We start from the raw sequence: 16,842 nt of genomic DNA on the forward strand, positions 1-16,842 counted from the left end.
TCATCTCCACCCCCCTTGGAATGTCCTAGGTGCTGAGAGTGACAAAGATGCCTCTTGTTCTGTTCATGAAGTGACTGCTGAACCACCAACATGAGTTACAAACAACTAATCTGAATCTGTTTTAGAAAGATGTTTAAATTACTGCAGAGCCCACCCTGAATTCAACACAAGATCCTGTGGCCTGGAGAGAAACAGCAAATCTCAGGCAGCTGTCTCCATGTCTGGAAAACCCCACACTAAGCTCTGAAGCCCCAGCAAACCTAGTTAAACCACGGGAGTGTCATTTGGATATGCACTCTGATTTTTTAAATAAAAAGGACAGCCAAATTAAACAGCCTCCTCAGTATCATCCAAGGGAGCTGAGAACAGAGTCCAAGTATTGACTATTAGCCATTATTGGGAAATGGCTTGGTTAGACCACTCCAAGGGGACAACAGCACAGGCTATGAAAACAACAGGGCAAGATGCACGATAAACTAAAAGAACAGAAATCAGCTTCTCAGGAAGTACTGGACCACTTACATGCTCCATTACTAAAAGTCCTCCTCTACAGAATTTTAAGATTACATGCCACACACATTGCTAAACAGAAAACATGAGCACGTGTCACTGTTACATTGATATATATGTATATATGTTGAACCCTTGGAATTGTCAACATTTAAGGGATTAGCAAAACGGAACCAACAGAACAGACTGAAATAGAGCTAGAAGACACAGAAGCCAGGAAAGAGTTCCAAGAAAGGAGTACCCAATAGGGCCCCAAGCAGCAAAGAGCTTGGAGAGAACTAAGAGGTGCCCAGCGGATTTGGGCACCAGAGTCATTGGTAACCTTGACAAGAACAATTTCAGTACATTATTAAAGGCAGAAGCTGGTTTACAGTAGGTTAAAGAAAGAAAAGGAAGTATGAAAAATCTTTTAAAAAAATAACATTTTGTTAGTTTATTAAATGGGGAGTCATAAACACCATTGTTTTTTTTAATTGATTTTTGGAGAGAGAGGGGAAGAAGGAAGAAAGAAACATGTTGTTCCACTTGCTTACGCATTCGTTGGTTGATTCTCATGTGTGCCCGGACCAGGGATGAACAACCTTGGTATATACAGTGGACACTCGAACCAACTAAACTACTCAGCCAGGGCATTGAGAAACCTTTCAACATTTCTTTCTTTCTTTCTTTCTTTCTTTCTTTCTTTCTTTCTTTCTTTTCTTTCTTTCTTCCTTCCTTCCTTCCTTCCTTCCTTCCTTCCTTCCTTCCTTCCTTCCTTCTTCTTCTTCTTCCTTCCTTCCTTCCTTCCTTCCTTCCTTCCTTCCTTCCTTCTTCTTTCTTTCTTTCTTTCTTTCTTTCTTTCTTTCTTTCTTTCTTTCTTTCATTCATTCATTCATTCATTCTCATGTGTACTGAGTGGCTACTGGGTATAAACCAGTGGTTGGTTCTGAAGGGAAGAATGGAAAGAGAAGTTGAGGCTTTAAAATTTTTCCCAAGTACTTGGAGCCCTATTGGCCTATGAAGCATTCAGTGTTCTGACTCACTCATGCATGCTTTATGTATATGATATAGTACAAACTGTTGAAAGCAATGAATAAAAGGTGAATTAAGTGATCAACATTCAGTGCAGTATCAGCCTCAGGTAAATATCTTCACAGTGGTATGATTTCTCCACTGGGGGTAATTCTCCACTCAAGATCACCCATTCTCTGTAGCTGAAGATGAGTCCTGAGGTCATTTGGACATTTCTGCAGCATCAAATGGTAGCTTCTCAAAATGAAAGTCCCTCCACTTTGCATACAGTCTCTGAGCTCCAGTGGCAATATCCTCCACCACAAAACTTTCAATTTTTATAAGTGGGATGTCAAATGTCTTGTACCTCACACAGATCCCCCAGTCGTGGCTGCAGTCCTGTCTACCGCAGAATATCTTTGCTTTCTTCTCAAAAATCCCCAAATTCTTTGGTTTGGGATGTGATCTAGTCACAAAGCACTCCCTGAAAGCATCTCCAACCACAGTGTAATGGCATTCCTATAGAGGAAGGGATAGAACATACAAAACAGAATGTTACAAGTTCACAATTGTTTTTTAAAAACCTCCACAATAATCTGAGATGAACAGCAGGTGGGATCCTACTTATTTTACATAAGGGGAAAGAAGGAAATATGGATTCACCTGAAGGCCAACGTAGAATCCATACAGCCTGATGCACAATTACAAGTGAGGGCTGGGGGTGGAGGGGCAAGTGAGTTGACAGGGGACTCTCAAGAAGAGGAGGACTAGGAAGTTTCCAGGCAACCTAGTTTCTTGAAGTAGATACTCTTTATTAGTTTAGAAAGAAAAGGGGTATTTGTTGCAGATCCGTGAAGCCTGAGTTTACCAGTGGCCTGACAGGCATCATTCAAAAGATACAGGGAAAAACAGCAAAGGGTCAGTGTGGATCTGAACAGGGGGAGGGACTACGTGTCCACAGGCCCCACCTACAGGTAACTTTAGAGAAAAACTTAAAAAAAAAAAAAAAAAAAAAAAGGCTGCACAGAGCAAATGCAGATCCAACTTACCAGTCCCTCAGGAAAACACACAGTCTAAAAGGGCCATTTTCAATAGAAAAATCACCCAGCTGAAAGGATCTTTTATAGTTAGAGAAGCAAACTCAGAAAGGTCTGGAAACCTGCCAGTATTGCCCCTAATACAGCTTTCTGAAGAGCAAACAGAACCCTAAAGAAATAATCATCTGAACCAGCACAGGCCCTCCACCCAGCCCCCCAATAGCAGCAAGTGAGTAATATCCCATTTCTGTCTTCTGAGATTTTTCTAACCTTTTATCTAAAAGTGAAAATAAATAAATAATATATATAGCATTTATTTATTTATTTGTATTTATTTATTTATTTATTTATATAACCTGCAGATACTGTGTTTTAAAAATAAGGAGATATTTTGCTTGTAAAAGTGATTTGCATCCCAAAAAGAAAGTTTGGAAAACATAAAAAGTACACAGAGAAATAAATCATGGAGTCTTGCTGCAAAATAATAATACATGTTAGTATATTTCCTGTAGTTTTTTTTCTGTATAGTTTTTCTGTATTTTTATACTGATAGTGGTATTGCTGCTACTATTTCACACAGCTATAATCGTAGCATGTTTATAATTTTGTATCCTGGTTATTTTTCCACTTTACAAAGAGTTTGTAAGGAGTTTTCCATTATACTATGTAAACTTCATAATCACTTTAATAAACTACTTTGGAATACTTTTAGATTTATACGTAAGTTACCAATGTAGTCCAGAGAATTATTATATACCCTTCAGTACCTTTTCTGAATACTAACATCTTACATACCATAATGTATTTCTCCAAATTAAGAAGTTAATATTGATACATTACTATTAACTAAACTACAGATTTTACCTCTTTTCCTAGTAATGTAACAGGGTACAAAGTGGGGGTTCCTGAAAATAGCAAAGCATTTTCCCCACAAACCTTGATTGGGGGGAGGGGGAGCAGATAATATGTTAAGATACTTTGCATAACAATGGCAAGTCAATAGCTGTGCTGCCACCCTGGGCAAAGGTGTACATGACAGTCAGAGCATTCAGTGACTGATGACATATCCAGGGGAGGTGGATGACCCTGTGTCATGGGAAACTCTTGCCTTGACTAATGATGGCAGCCAAAAAAAGGTAAAAGATAGCAGGGAACTGGTAAAAGTAGCACATGGTAGGAGGGGCTGGATATGAGGTCACAAAGGAAGTTCTGGGCAGAGCTTTCAAAATAAGGGTGGGCTAAAAGATAAAGGGGTTCCGCCTGAGGTCTGGAAGAGAGGAGGGAGAAGCCATGCAGGAGGAAAGGGTATAAGGAGAGAGCTGATGGAGCTGTGCAGGAACCTGCCTAACCAAGCACAGATTCCTGGGAGATGCCTGGAGCTGAACTGAACTGTGACCGGGAATGCTGAGCTGCAGACTTCGGCCTTTCTGCAGGACATACGAAGAAGTCACTCTCTTGGGACGTGTGCCTTTCCAGATTTCACCATGATCCAGTGCAATAGGCATATGTTTTCCTGAACCACTACATGGAGACTGAGATCAATGTACCCCAGGTCCTGAAGGAGAGAGCTGCTGCGACAGGATGGCGACTCTGAAACCCACAAGAGCATTTCCAGAGGGGATGGAGCCCTGCTTGTGTAGCTGGCTTAAGAACAGATAAAGATATGAGAAACTTCTGGGCATGGTTTTGGCTTATAGCCTTTTGGAGAGCAAGGGGAGTGCTGGTCTTGTGGGAGAACAGGGCTCTGAGCAGGAGTGCTCTCAGCATCCCCCTCCCAGGTTGGAATTCTATAAATAAAAACCTGTTTCCTTCAACACTAATTGTTGGGCCGTGCATCAAGGTGCCACATGGACAAGCCCCTGGTTACTTGGTTACAGTAATACCCTTTTCTCTGTTCTAAAATCTAATCCAGGAAACCACAGTGCATTTAAGACACCCATTATTTTTAATGGCTACATAATTTTTAATTAAGTGGCTGTGCAGAAATTTTTAAAACTATTTCTTTTTTGTTGAAACAAAGGGTTTCTTTTAACTTCTTAGTTTTTGTAAAATACATGGACTATAACATGATAAAGTTGTATGGAAATAATAGTAATCTCATCACAAATAACTCATCATTAGTTGGTTATCTTTAATTAGTGCTAAAAAAATGACCCAGTGCTCTTTGTGGAAAAGGCTGCTTACTTACCTCTATCACTCTTATATCAGCCGTATAACATGCAAAGGCTTTGCACTTTCTGCAGAGCAGCTTTTTATTTTCCTTATCAAGTACAGGTTCTGTTTTTCCTTGATTATCCCTGATTAATTTTTCAGTAATCTGTATCTGGCGAATCTAAATGGGAAAAAGAAAACCCTCATAAATGTAGTTTAAGTATAACTAGGACACACACAACACACACACGTGTATCGTTTACTCTGCATTCACATGCACTTCCACGAACATGTCATACCTGGCAGCTGTGTAAAAATCCCATAGATAATTTTATTGGTTCGCCTAACTTTCTGTTAGTCAATGTTTAACTGTGGCCTCCAACTAGTCTTTTAATTTCCTCATCAAAGTTGCCTATAAAAGCACTAAGGATGGCCATAAAATAATTAATGTGAACAATGCTTTCTACTTCAGTAGCTGGCAAAACTTAAAATGTCCTTCACAAATAGGCATATGATATGCATTGACTGTTTCAGACATAATGACACCCACTTCCAAGGCAAAAACCCACCAAACAGAATGGCAGGCAGAAGAGCCCTCACCATTTAAAATCTTTTTATCTCTCTCCTCTTCCAACCACAGAGAGTACTGACTGCATTCTATTTCAAAATTTAGGCCTTGGCCAAGTACAACTTATGTTTATTTAAAATTAACATAAGAAGGTTCTAAAGGGTGCAGAGAGGAAGGCAGACCAGCTAGGAACCTTGGAACCCTAGGAGCCCTAGGAGCAGCACGGCTGTGAGTGCCCTGGGTTTTCTTTTCACCACATCTACCCCAGACTGGAGCCGAAGAAGCGGGCAACCAGAAATGCCTGTGGGCACAGATAAAGTCTTGACAAAAGCTTACTCTCTCCAGCCAAAGGGCCAGGAAAAGAGCAGTCTAGAAAGACAGAAAACTTTTAGCCAGTAAACATTTGACTCCAGCCAAACACCAAAGAATAAAACAAAACAAAACAAAACACTGTGACCCAACCTCCATCCACGCCAGTGCAGGCTCAGAGGGAAACCTCGATTTTCACTCTGAATGGCTGTAACGAAGCACCCCAACACTCCCGCCTGGTGGGGTCAGGGAAGGCCGAGAAGAGAGCCAGGACTTCTATCCCTGCTCACTAGTAGCTCCCCTTGCCTCTGGTGTCAGCAGAGTCCACATGGGGAGCCCAATCTCCCACTTCCACCCAGCAGTAACAAGGAGTCTCCCCTTGTTGGTATCAACAGAGGCTAAACGGGGAAGCTAGGCTTGTACCTCCACCTACCAGTGACAAGACAATGTCCTCCGCCTGCTCTGCCAGAACAGAAGGCAGAAAAAGCCAGCTAGCACAGAAGGTTAAATAAGATCTCAAGCCTCATAATGTAATATGAAAATGTTCGGGTTTTAATTAATAAAATCACTCCTCATATAAAAAGCTAGAAAGATCTGAAACTGAATGAAAAAAAAAAAGACAATCGATACATGCCACCACTGAGAAGACAGAGATGTTATAATTATCAGAGAAAGATTTTTAAAGCAGCCATGATAAAAAGGCTTCCATGAGTATTCATAAATGCTCTTGAAACATGAAAAACTGTAAAGGCTCAACAAAGAAATGGAGGCTATGTAGGAGGACCAAATGGAAATTTTAGAGTTGGAAGACGTAATAGCTAAAGTAAAAAGCTCAGCGGATGGGCTCAGCAGCAAGATGGAGCAGACAAAGGAAAGAATCAGTGAACTGGAACAGAGAGTAACAGACATTACCCAAATGGAATGACAGCAAGCATGCAGAGTGGAAAAAAATGAGCAGAGCCTCAGGGACCTTCAGGACTATCAAAAAAGACCTGACATTCATGTCACTGGAATCCTGGGCAGAGAGGAGAAACAGAGTTTAAAAAGCACTAGAAGGAATAAAGGCTGGACATTTTCTAGATTGAACATCATGTAATATAAACTTACAGATTCAAAAACCTGAACAAACACCAAACAGGATAAACCCAAAGAAATCCACACTAAGATACATTATCATTAAACTTCTGAAGACTAAAAACATAGAAATGATGCCTTACCTAAGGAGGGAAAACACTCTGAAATTACAGCAGACTGTTCGTCAGAGACCATGAAGGCCAGAAGAAAGTGAGACAACATTTTTCAAAGGCTGAAAGAAAAAACTGTCAACCTGGACTCCCATACCCAGCAATATGCTTTCAGAAATAAAGGGGAAATCAAGACAACCTGAGATGAAGGGGAACTAAGAGAATTTGTTCACCATCGGAACTTCCCGAAAAGAATGTCAAAAGGAAGTTCTCTAAACAGAAGGAAATGATGAAAGAAGGAATCTTAAAACATCATAAATGAGGAAAGAACATGGTGATTCCACACTGTCAGCTGTAAAGGGTCTGCCCTGTCTCACCTGTTTGTGGGGTTGACTCTCTTTTCTCAGATTGTATTTTATCAGGGTTCCAGGTAGAACCACAGCCCAGGTGCAAACCCTGTTCCTATCAGCTGTGTAATGTAGGGCAAGTGCCTCAGTTTCCTCGAATACAAAATGAGAACAACTATAGCATCTACTCTGTGCGCTGTTGGGAGGTGACATGTGTGAAGGACCACCTGGCACAAGCTAAATGCTCATCAGTGTTATCCTCGGCTTATTAGGCTAATCATGTGCTTAAAACAATGAAAATATTAATGACAACATTTTGTGCTTTAGTATTGGGTTAGGGCAATCTCCACTCATCACTTATCTTTTCAGAAATATCACAACCATGTTTATGCATTTTCTGTATAAACTCTGAAACCATTTTATCACGTTGGAAACATACTTTGATTCTGGGTTATGATGAGCCTCAAAGTGAATTTGAAGCAAATACACAACTTTAAAATATCCAGCCATTCCATTCAAGAGCAGAGCATTTCTTTTCTTTTGTCTTAACTTACCTCATACATCTCAGTAAAAGTTTAATAGTCATTATTCACGCTTCAAACATTTGTGGTTAGGCTAGTAGGTGTAGTAGTTAAACAGGTGAGCTTTGCCAGCTCTACCCTAACTGTGTGATTTATTGCTGCTGAAGCTCTTCATGCCTCGGTTTCCCTCCTATAAAATGATGTTATAAGAGACTCTACCGCAGGGCTTGGTGGAGGTGGATAATCCATGTTCTGTACGTGTGAGTTACAATTATTGTTGTCACTGTGAATGGAAATCTCCCTCTCCTTCATATCTTCTAACTAGTTACTCATCAATCATAGAAAATGCATTGATTTCTAAAGCTCTTCAAATTCAAATAAAATTTGACTTAAATAAAGTTAGAGCTGGAATGTAGGAAAACAATCAAAATATGAGTTCCCAAACCCTACTCCCAATTCTTTCACCTGAAATTATCTTCACTGTTTTTGTAAAAAGAAAGAATGTTTATGCCTCATATTTTTCTTTTTTTTATAAAGATTTCATGTATTTATTTTTAGAGACAGGGGAAGGGAGAGAGAAAGAGAAGGGAGAGAAACACCAATGTGAAGATGACATATCAAATGGTTGCCTCTCAGGTGCCCCGAACCAGGGACCTGGCCTGCAACCCAGGCATGTGCCCTGATGGGGAATTGAACTGGTGACCTTTTGGTTTGCAGGACAATGCCCAACCCACTGAGCTATACCAGTCAGGGCTATGCCTCCTTTTTTCAACTCAATTTTTCACTGCTGTAAAACTGTTACATTATGTGTATTTATTTCCGTTTCCATTGCCATTATTTCCTTTGGATAGATTTCTAGAAGTGAAATTCCTGGGTTACATGATACACGTTTCCCTTTGAGCAACTTAATGTCCTTTTCCCAGATATGGATCTAGTCACTACTTAGAGCAGACGGGGGGGTGGGGAGAATGTGATAGGAATGAGGGTAAAGATATAAACTTGCCCTTCAAGCATCCAACTTTTAAAAATTCACTTAAATCCAACGATATTAAATTATGTACTAAAATTCGATTAAATACTCATAACCCGAAATATTTTACTTTATTTTTAAATCTTTATTATATTTTATAATCCCAAATATTTTACATGTTACTACAGGTAATAAATCCCAGTGAGTTAAAACTATTACAGCTATACTTAAAACTAACTCAATAACTGGACAAAGAGACTCAACCATCACCACAAGTTAGCCTGCACGGCACACTGCCTCTCCCCTCCACCGGCGGCTGGAGAAGCCGCCCAGTACTGTGCCCTGAGGCAGAAAAGAGCAAAACTCTGAAACCCCAACTGTGCTGTCACGGGTACAAATCACACTGGAAGGTCTTTCATCAAAATGAACTTTGTTTTACCCTGCATCTCGTTCTCTGCTCTATGAGGAAGGAAAGTGGGCTTCCTCATTTTGATTTCAAATTAGAACTGTGAAAAATACCCTTTACATCTTATTTCTCTAGAGTGAAACACTCCCAGATTCTGAAGCTTCCCTGACGGCAACCAGTCCTTGGATACCCCTAGACCACCCACATGTTAAAAAGGCAGCAGAGTAACCAGCGATTCCCCAGGGACCACCGTGCTCTAAGGCAGGCCAGCCACAGCAGGCAAGGGACAGCACGGCTTTGGGGCTGGGGAAGAAAGCGTACACTCTCCATCTCCATCCCCCCGGTGACTGCCCTAGAGAGCACCAAACTTGTCCCCTCTCTCCTGCAGAGTTTCTTCCTCCCATTAAAACCAACACGCAGGGGCCAGGGTGCTCAGATCCAATACCCGAGCCCTTATCTAGACGGCACAGAGAGGCGTCTCACCCCAGGAAACATTACTACTTTCAGTTTTAAGAGTACAAGGTTGCCCCTCCCTTGTTACACTTCCACTAAACCTCTGAGAGCAAAGCCTTCCTCTGTCAAGGGAGCAGCTGCTCATCTATGACAGGTCAGGGGCGATGCCAAGCCCCTGGGCTCCTAGCGGCTACAGAATGACCCCGAGCTGCATGTGTCTGGGTTCCCTCTCATTCTTTGCCATCTCTGCTGATTTTCTTTTTCTTTTTAAATTTTTATGTATTGATTTTAGAGAGAGAGGGAGGGAGAGAGAGAGAAACATCAATTCATTGTTCCACTTACTTATGTATTCACTGGTTGATTCTTGTATGTGCCCTGACTGAGGATCGAACCCACAACCTTGGTGTATCAGGACAACACTCTAACCAACTGAGCCACCTGGCCAGTACAGGGACCTGTTCCTCGTGGCGTGGGAATGTAGCCCAGCTCTCACTCGGAAAGGCCAGTGGGAAGTGAGGTTCCGGCACACAGGAGCCACGCCCATGGATAGGTTCTCCTGTGGGGAATCAGGCCTGCATTGTACCTAAGCTGCCATGAGACTTGCTTTTGCTAAAACTCCCTCACCCTGGATTGAGGCAGCAGGTGCTTACTGTGACTTCCTAAAATCTGTGCTAAACCTGGTATGGAGTGTAACCAGTTCAACGACTTTACCCCTTAATCTGTAACATCCTTCTCTTTGAAGCAAGTAGCAACATTCTTTCCTTTGTTATCTGTAAAAGGTAATCACCTACAGCAAACCTGTGCGTAGCAAATGAGGACCATCCTCAATGTAACGTACCCAGAAAAGCAATAAAAGCCTGTCCAGGTAGGGGCCAGGGCCCTCTCTCTCTCTCTCTCTCTCACTTAGAGAGTGGCTGTGCCATCCCTTTTCTCCACAGGACTTCTGCAGTCCATGTGTATTTGTGCATAGCCGCCATGACACACAGATCCTACTGGCCAGGGTGCACGTCAGGCCAGGGCACTGTTTTCTCTCTGTGGGTGCCAGGGGAATCCCAAATGCTATTCAATAGCCCAATTCAACAGATCCATAACCTGTTTTCTCCCCACTCCACGACCTGACCTGGTGTGCTGGCTACAGAAGACTGTCTATGCCTGGTCCAGCCTCCATCTTCCTCAGTCGACCTTTACTCGGTTGTTCTGCCACGTGTGAGTCTAATAAGTAGCTTGTAAATTCGTGGAGTAGATAAATATTATCCCACAGGTACTAAAGCTAATATGGTTTTAAGGCCTTTATTGGCAACATCCCAATGTCCTATAGGCTCGGTGAAAGTCCCCTATCCCTCAGTAAAACTAAGGAGGAAACTCAGGAGGAACTAAAGAATTTCCCTGCAATTCTTCTTACTGAAAATATGGAAGAGGTGTTTTCAAATATCTTGGTCTCCAAACTTTAGGAATAAACATTTTTTAAAATGAGTAAACACTGACCTAAAGTTGCATTTTTTTTGCTAAAAAAATGGTCAATTTCCTTTACATCAATGTTTCTCAGTATTTTTTAATCATTGAGATTATGACTTAAAGTTGTGGATACTGTGGAGTTGCTCTCCTGAATTGGAAGGTCCATCTTCATGAAAATCGTGCCTCACACCTGTGTCCAAAAACGACTCATTTTTTGAGCTCTTATTTTATATCAGCCCTGTACTAAGCAATGCATACACTTCATTTCATCCCCTAAATTTCCCTGAGAGTTTACTGCTGTTATTTCTCCAACTTCACAAATGAGGGAATGGATGATTTAAGACAGAGTAACAACCTGAACTCACTCATAAGTGGCAGCACTGAAGCTGGGACCACTGATGGTTACAGCTGTCCTCTGGCCCTATAGTGCTCGATGATTCCAGAGATCCTGAGATGGAAATCTCTGCAAAGCCTGGAGAAAGTGTGGGTGTGCACGCATGTGCGTATATATGCATGCGCGTATCTTCATTTCCCCTCATCTCATTCTATGTGTCCGAGGTGTAAAGGAAATTACATTAAAATGAAGGTTACCACCAAGAGACTGAACTGAACTGAAAGGTGTGCCACTCCAAAGTACACATTATTATCCATGCCTACGATCAGGCATTCCGACACCATTCTGGATGTTAGAGAGATCCGAGGAAAAGATCGAGAAGGGCTGTGTTTTGCGGTATTTGGGTGTTACCCTCAAGATAAACTGTCAACAGCAATCCTAGCTCAGTTTTCCTTTTACATAAAAAAAAACCCCAACTTTAGGTATTAGCATTAATAGAATATATTTTAATCTCATTGAGACTTAAAAGTAGAATGAATCTGATGTTCGCTGCCAGACAAATTTTTAAGCTTACACTTATTGTTCTAAGGTAACACTCAGCCATCTGATGCAACATGCTCACATTCCCCATTTCTTACTGATGGTCAGATTCTGAAAGAGTAGCACAGACAGAAAGACTTACCTTTTCTTTAAATGCTGCTTCATCCCATGTCTGAAGGCTTAAAATGGAGGTATTCATCATTTTTTCTTTGCACATGTTCATTTTTTCTTTTTCAATTACATCAGCATTACTAGTCAGAAGGAAGCACTTGCTACCTCTTGCTCTTCCTCTGCCTGTTGGAAAATAAGTATTTCATTTGGCATCTTTAACTTAAAACACTGATAAATCTAAGAACTGGTAAGCAAAGAGAAAGGGGTACTCCTAAAATTCCACTCTGGTGTACTGGATCCTGCTTTGCAAGTAAGCTGAGCTGTCAGGGCACAGACTCAGGTGCAGGTAGGCACCTGCACCCTGAACATACACGTGAACTAGGAGTCCGCCTCAGACTGGCTCCCTCGGAGTCTCCATGCTGTCATGTGATCAGAGAGCCACATCATCAGAAACACTGCTTTAAAGGCAATCCAACATGAACCCTCAGGGTGACACCGTGAGGGCTCTAAGCTGAGTAACAGAGATCCTCACCCAGGAGCCTCCTAGGAAATGGGGAAATAAGCTATGTGCACACCCACCAGAATTAGGTGCGAAATGGTAAGTGCTGAAAGACAGATGTAAAGAGCTACAAATGTTCAAAAGAGAGATGATTGACAGCCAGGGGAATTAGGGACAGGTGATATGGAAGGAGAGGGAAAGTAGCAGTACATGAGCAATTCCTTCAACAAGGAAAAAATCATGAAGTCAGGTTGGGAAACAAGGTTGGAAAGGTACGTGGGTGCTAGATTTGAAACCTGTGTAACATCCAGAAAACTGGGGAACCACTGGGGTTTCTGTACAGGGAAGTGACACGCTCAGAGCTGTTTTCCAGGAAAAGTAATGCGGCAGCTGTTGTGACAGAAACTGAAAAAAGGAAGACCAGTTAGGAGACCCTCTAGTTCAAGTGGGACGGAAGTGCCCCGTGAATACAGAGGGCCCAGCGGCAGCACAGGCACAACCGGGAAAGGCCCACGTGGTGACTGTCAGAGCCTTGGTCGAAGTGAGAACCATCCTCCCGTAAACATGTCAGTCAGTGCTGGTCAAGTGTGTGTTTTTCTTCATGAACGGGAATTAAAACAGTGGACAAAACTGTAGCCACCTGGTCCTGACCAAATAAGCCACATTTATAGCAGTGATACCACAGCGCACCATGCCATTGGTCACACACACAAGTATGACCCGCTAAAGAAGGCCAGAGCGGAAGACACACTCACACATCAGACAAACTGGCAGACACTGAATACAAGCACTGATGCTGCCCTCACCTCTGGTCTGGATCATTCGGATGACGTTGCCCACATACTCGTACAGGATGACCAGATTGCACTGCGCAATGTCAATGCCTTCATCAGCCACCGAGGTGGCGATCAGGATCTTGTTGTCTCCGTGGGTTCTGAATGCATCCAGTACACACTTCTGTGCTGGGAGGGTCATTCCTGTGGCAGAGTCAGAGGGCAAGACATAACTCACCAAAGAGGGAATTTCACCCTTGAAAAAAATAGCTACTAATAATGGGGTGCTTATTACATGCCAGGTACTGTGTAAGTGCTTCATATTCACGATCTCCCAGCAGCCCCAGGCAGTAGGGCCTATTCCCGTCATTGTTGCAGAAAGGACATTTAATGTGGTGACAATTTGGACTCTGCTCCAAGACTGCCTGAGTTCAGATCCCAGCCTCAACACTTACTAGCTGTGTGGCTTTAGCTGTGTTGTCTCAAAACAAATACTGATTTTTTTTTTGCAAAAATAAATAGTAGTGCCTCTGCATGTGTACAGGAGTTCACAGCTAACAAAACACTTTCATCTACTTACTCACTGGAACTTCACAAAGCCCTTTCAAACTGATGTGGCCAGTGTTATGATTCCCCTTCGTGGATGAAGGTTTTGGAAGTGTGGTAAACTGACAGCCTGGCTCGCAGCGGGGCCAGGCCTTGACTTTTTAAGTCTAGGGAGCTAATAGTGTGCAGTTCTCAGCCACTGATACACTGAGCGGAGAAAGAATTTCAGAGATCATCGCTTCAGAGTTCATGGAATTTATAAAAGTTCCATTTTTTCTAGTACAGTGGCAGTCAAAATCTTGAGATATGTTTTGTGAAGGCCAAACTAACTTCTTTTCACTATCTCCTAAACAGTGAGCATGCCCAAGACGGACACCATACTTTATTAATTTCTGAACTTCTCCATCTATCTGCACATTAAACATTTCTTCAGCACTATGGTTTGTCAAATAAGGGCACAGTGGTCAAAGGCCCACCTTCACCCACACGGAGCTCACAGGTGGAAGGAGAGGGATGTCACGGGAAGCTAGGACTCCAGTCGACGAGCGGTGAGATGGAGGCAGGACAGGGTGCTGTGGGAGGGTGGAGGGGCGCGGGGGTGGGGCGGTGCTTGGCAGAGGGACAGTGGCTGGCACAGAGTAAATTCTAAATAAATGTGGATGGATGGGTGAATAAATTAAGAAACCAATAAGAAAATGTTTTCTGAGTGCTTATGTGTGGGGAAATAACAAAGTTGGCAAATCAAATTGCAGTCTCAGAGTCAGATGGCAGAGGACTTGGAATTCCAACCTCAACAATGTGGTTTTCAACTGCACATGGCAAGCCAAGTTTTCAAGATATGAATTTGCTCTTTAGAGTCATGAAATTTAAAATCTGTACAAGGGGGAAGTTCAAATGATGACTGAGGACTGGTAAGGTGGGTACTGCTTATTATAAGCCACATGAACTAGGAGGAACAGAGTGAGGACCTGAAGCATGGGGAGCAGAGCTGTGAGGCTGCCAGGTGGAGGCTGGCTGCCTGGGCTCCTCCTGGGTGATAACGGAGGCAGCCTTACATCCTCTGACCTCCTTGCCAGATTTCAAGATTGTCTGCTTGGACTATTTTTTTTAAGATTTTATTTATTTATAGACAGAAGGAAACAGAGGGAGAAAGAGAGGGAAAGAAACATCAATGTGTGGTTGCCTCTCTCACGCTCCCTACTGGGGACCTGGCCCCCAACCCAGGCTTGTGCCCTGACTGGGAATTGAACCAGCGACCCTTTGGTTTATAGGCCAGCACTCAATCCATTGAGCCACACCAGCTGGGGCTGCTTGGACTATTTTTTAAATTATAAAATGTATAATATACACAAAAGCATCTACAGTTTAAAGAACAATAAAATAGAAGCAGATCATTTCTATTTCCAGTTAATCTATTGTTAAAAATCTATATGTTAAAAAAAAAACAACAACTTTGGTTTTGTCTGCAGCACATATGGAAGGAGATGTAATTAAAGTTCCTAACCAGTTGACATTAAGTTAAACAGGGGTTCCCCCCTAGGTGGGCCTGACCTAATCAAGTTAGCCCTTTAAAAGACAGCTTTGGAGTTTCCTGAGCTCAGAGACTCCGAACAGCTCATGCCTATGGAGTTCCAACCTGCTCCTGACCACCTACCCTTCAGACTTAAAACTTGTTTTGCCAGTAAAATAGTATATTCCAAGTCCTTGTAATAAATCCCTGTGAGTGTATGTACACATATGTGTGTATGTATATATGCATATATGTACATATATATAATCTTCTACTAGTTCTGCTTCTTTAGTTGAACCCTGACTGATACCAACATTAATAAAAAAATTGAATTATATATATTCTTATATATAGTATACCATATATAAATACCTATGTTCTGATTTGTTTTGCCACGTCCAGTCAATATGCCAGGTTTTAGAAAGCTGAGTGTAGAATGTTCCTCAATCCAATTCTTTAAAGCCTGAAAATGAAAAGCAGTTATCAGTTGGACATTATTTGTATCCCATCTGTATTAATTCAATACTGAAATGTATGCAAGAAGAAAAAAACTTTAAGTTAGTATGCAGACAGGTTTCAGACTGATAAACCTAAGAAAAAAAGCTTCTGGGAACTGAATCATTTATATGCAATAATTAATCATAAAAGTACAAATCTTTGTGATCTGATATGGTTTAATTGCTAAGATATTTTTAAGTGAGAAAAGCAAAGTTTAGAAGAGTGTATATGTAGAACTGAGAAGTGAGCTTATTAGCAAGATCTGAGGACACAAGATCAGCATACAAAAATCAGCTGTATTTCCACATACTAGCAACAAAAAATAAAAGGACCATTTACAATTGCATTAAAAAGCAATACTTCAGTACAAGTCTAACAAAACATGTGCAGACTCTGTATGCTGAAAACAACAAAACACTGGTGGAAGCAAAGATGTGGCAGGTGCCCTCTAAGGCAGCCCTCCATGATCTGTACCCCCGGTATTCAGATCCTCATGTCTCTCCCCCTCAAGCATGAGCTGAACTTACTGACTTGCTCCTAATTAATGAAATACGACAGACATGATCAGATACCACTTCCACACCAAAGTTACAAAATGACTGTGACCCCCATCCTAGGCATTCTTTCTCAGTCTCCCTTGACCACTCGGTCTAGGGGAAGCCAGCTGCCCTGCTGTGAAGCAGCTCTGGGGAGAGGCCCCATGGGTGAGCTCAGAAGCACCTGCAAGGCCTGCCAACAGCCAGCTAAGTGAGGCTGGAGGTCCAGCCCTGAGGTGACGGCAGCCATGGCCAAACACCTTGGTTACAGCCTCGTGAGAGACCCTGAGCCAGAAACACCCAGTTGTTTCCAGCTTCTGGATCCACGGATACTATAAGATAATAGATGTCTTTGTGATAGTAGATGTCTTTGTCCAGTCACTAAGTTTTGGGGCAATTTGTTATCAGTGAGAGAGAGCTAATACAGAAGCCCTATATAAGTGAACAGATATACTATGGTCAGGAATTAGAAGGTTCAATAGTATTAAGATGTCATTTCTGCCCAATTTGTTTACAGATTCAGTGCAAGCCCAAAAGAAATCCCAGTAGACTTTTTCACAGATGTGAACAAGCTGATTCTAAAATATAAACGGA

General features: G+C 42.0%; 1 protein-coding gene across 3 annotated transcripts in view; it reads right to left on the reverse strand.

The window, feature by feature from the left end:
* Positions 1–1,300: 1,300 nt before the first annotated feature.
* DDX58 (DExD/H-box helicase 58) overlaps positions 1,301–16,842 on the reverse strand; it is a 72,115-nt gene continuing 56,573 nt past the window's right edge. For 2 of the 3 annotated variants that reach the window (XM_045840248.1, XM_045840246.1), the window contains exons 14-18: positions 15,587–15,677; positions 13,192–13,362; positions 11,918–12,069; positions 4,726–4,869; positions 1,525–2,019 (exon numbers count right to left, since the gene is read on the reverse strand). In XM_045840248.1, the coding sequence (XP_045696204.1) occupies positions 1,723–2,019; positions 4,726–4,869; positions 11,918–12,069; positions 13,192–13,362; positions 15,587–15,677 (855 nt within the window). In that variant the 3' untranslated portion in view covers positions 1,525–1,722. Of the gene's footprint in view, positions 1,436–1,524; positions 2,020–4,725; positions 4,870–11,917; positions 12,070–13,191; positions 13,363–15,586; positions 15,678–16,842 lie in introns of those variants that run through there. The other variant, XM_045840247.1, reaches the window with a different exon arrangement.

Source organism: Phyllostomus hastatus, unplaced genomic scaffold (genome assembly GCF_019186645.2).
Source record: "Phyllostomus hastatus isolate PE091 unplaced genomic scaffold, TTU_PhHast_1.1 phas_contig_34, whole genome shotgun sequence".
Lineage (NCBI taxonomy): Eukaryota > Metazoa > Chordata > Mammalia > Chiroptera > Phyllostomidae > Phyllostomus > Phyllostomus hastatus.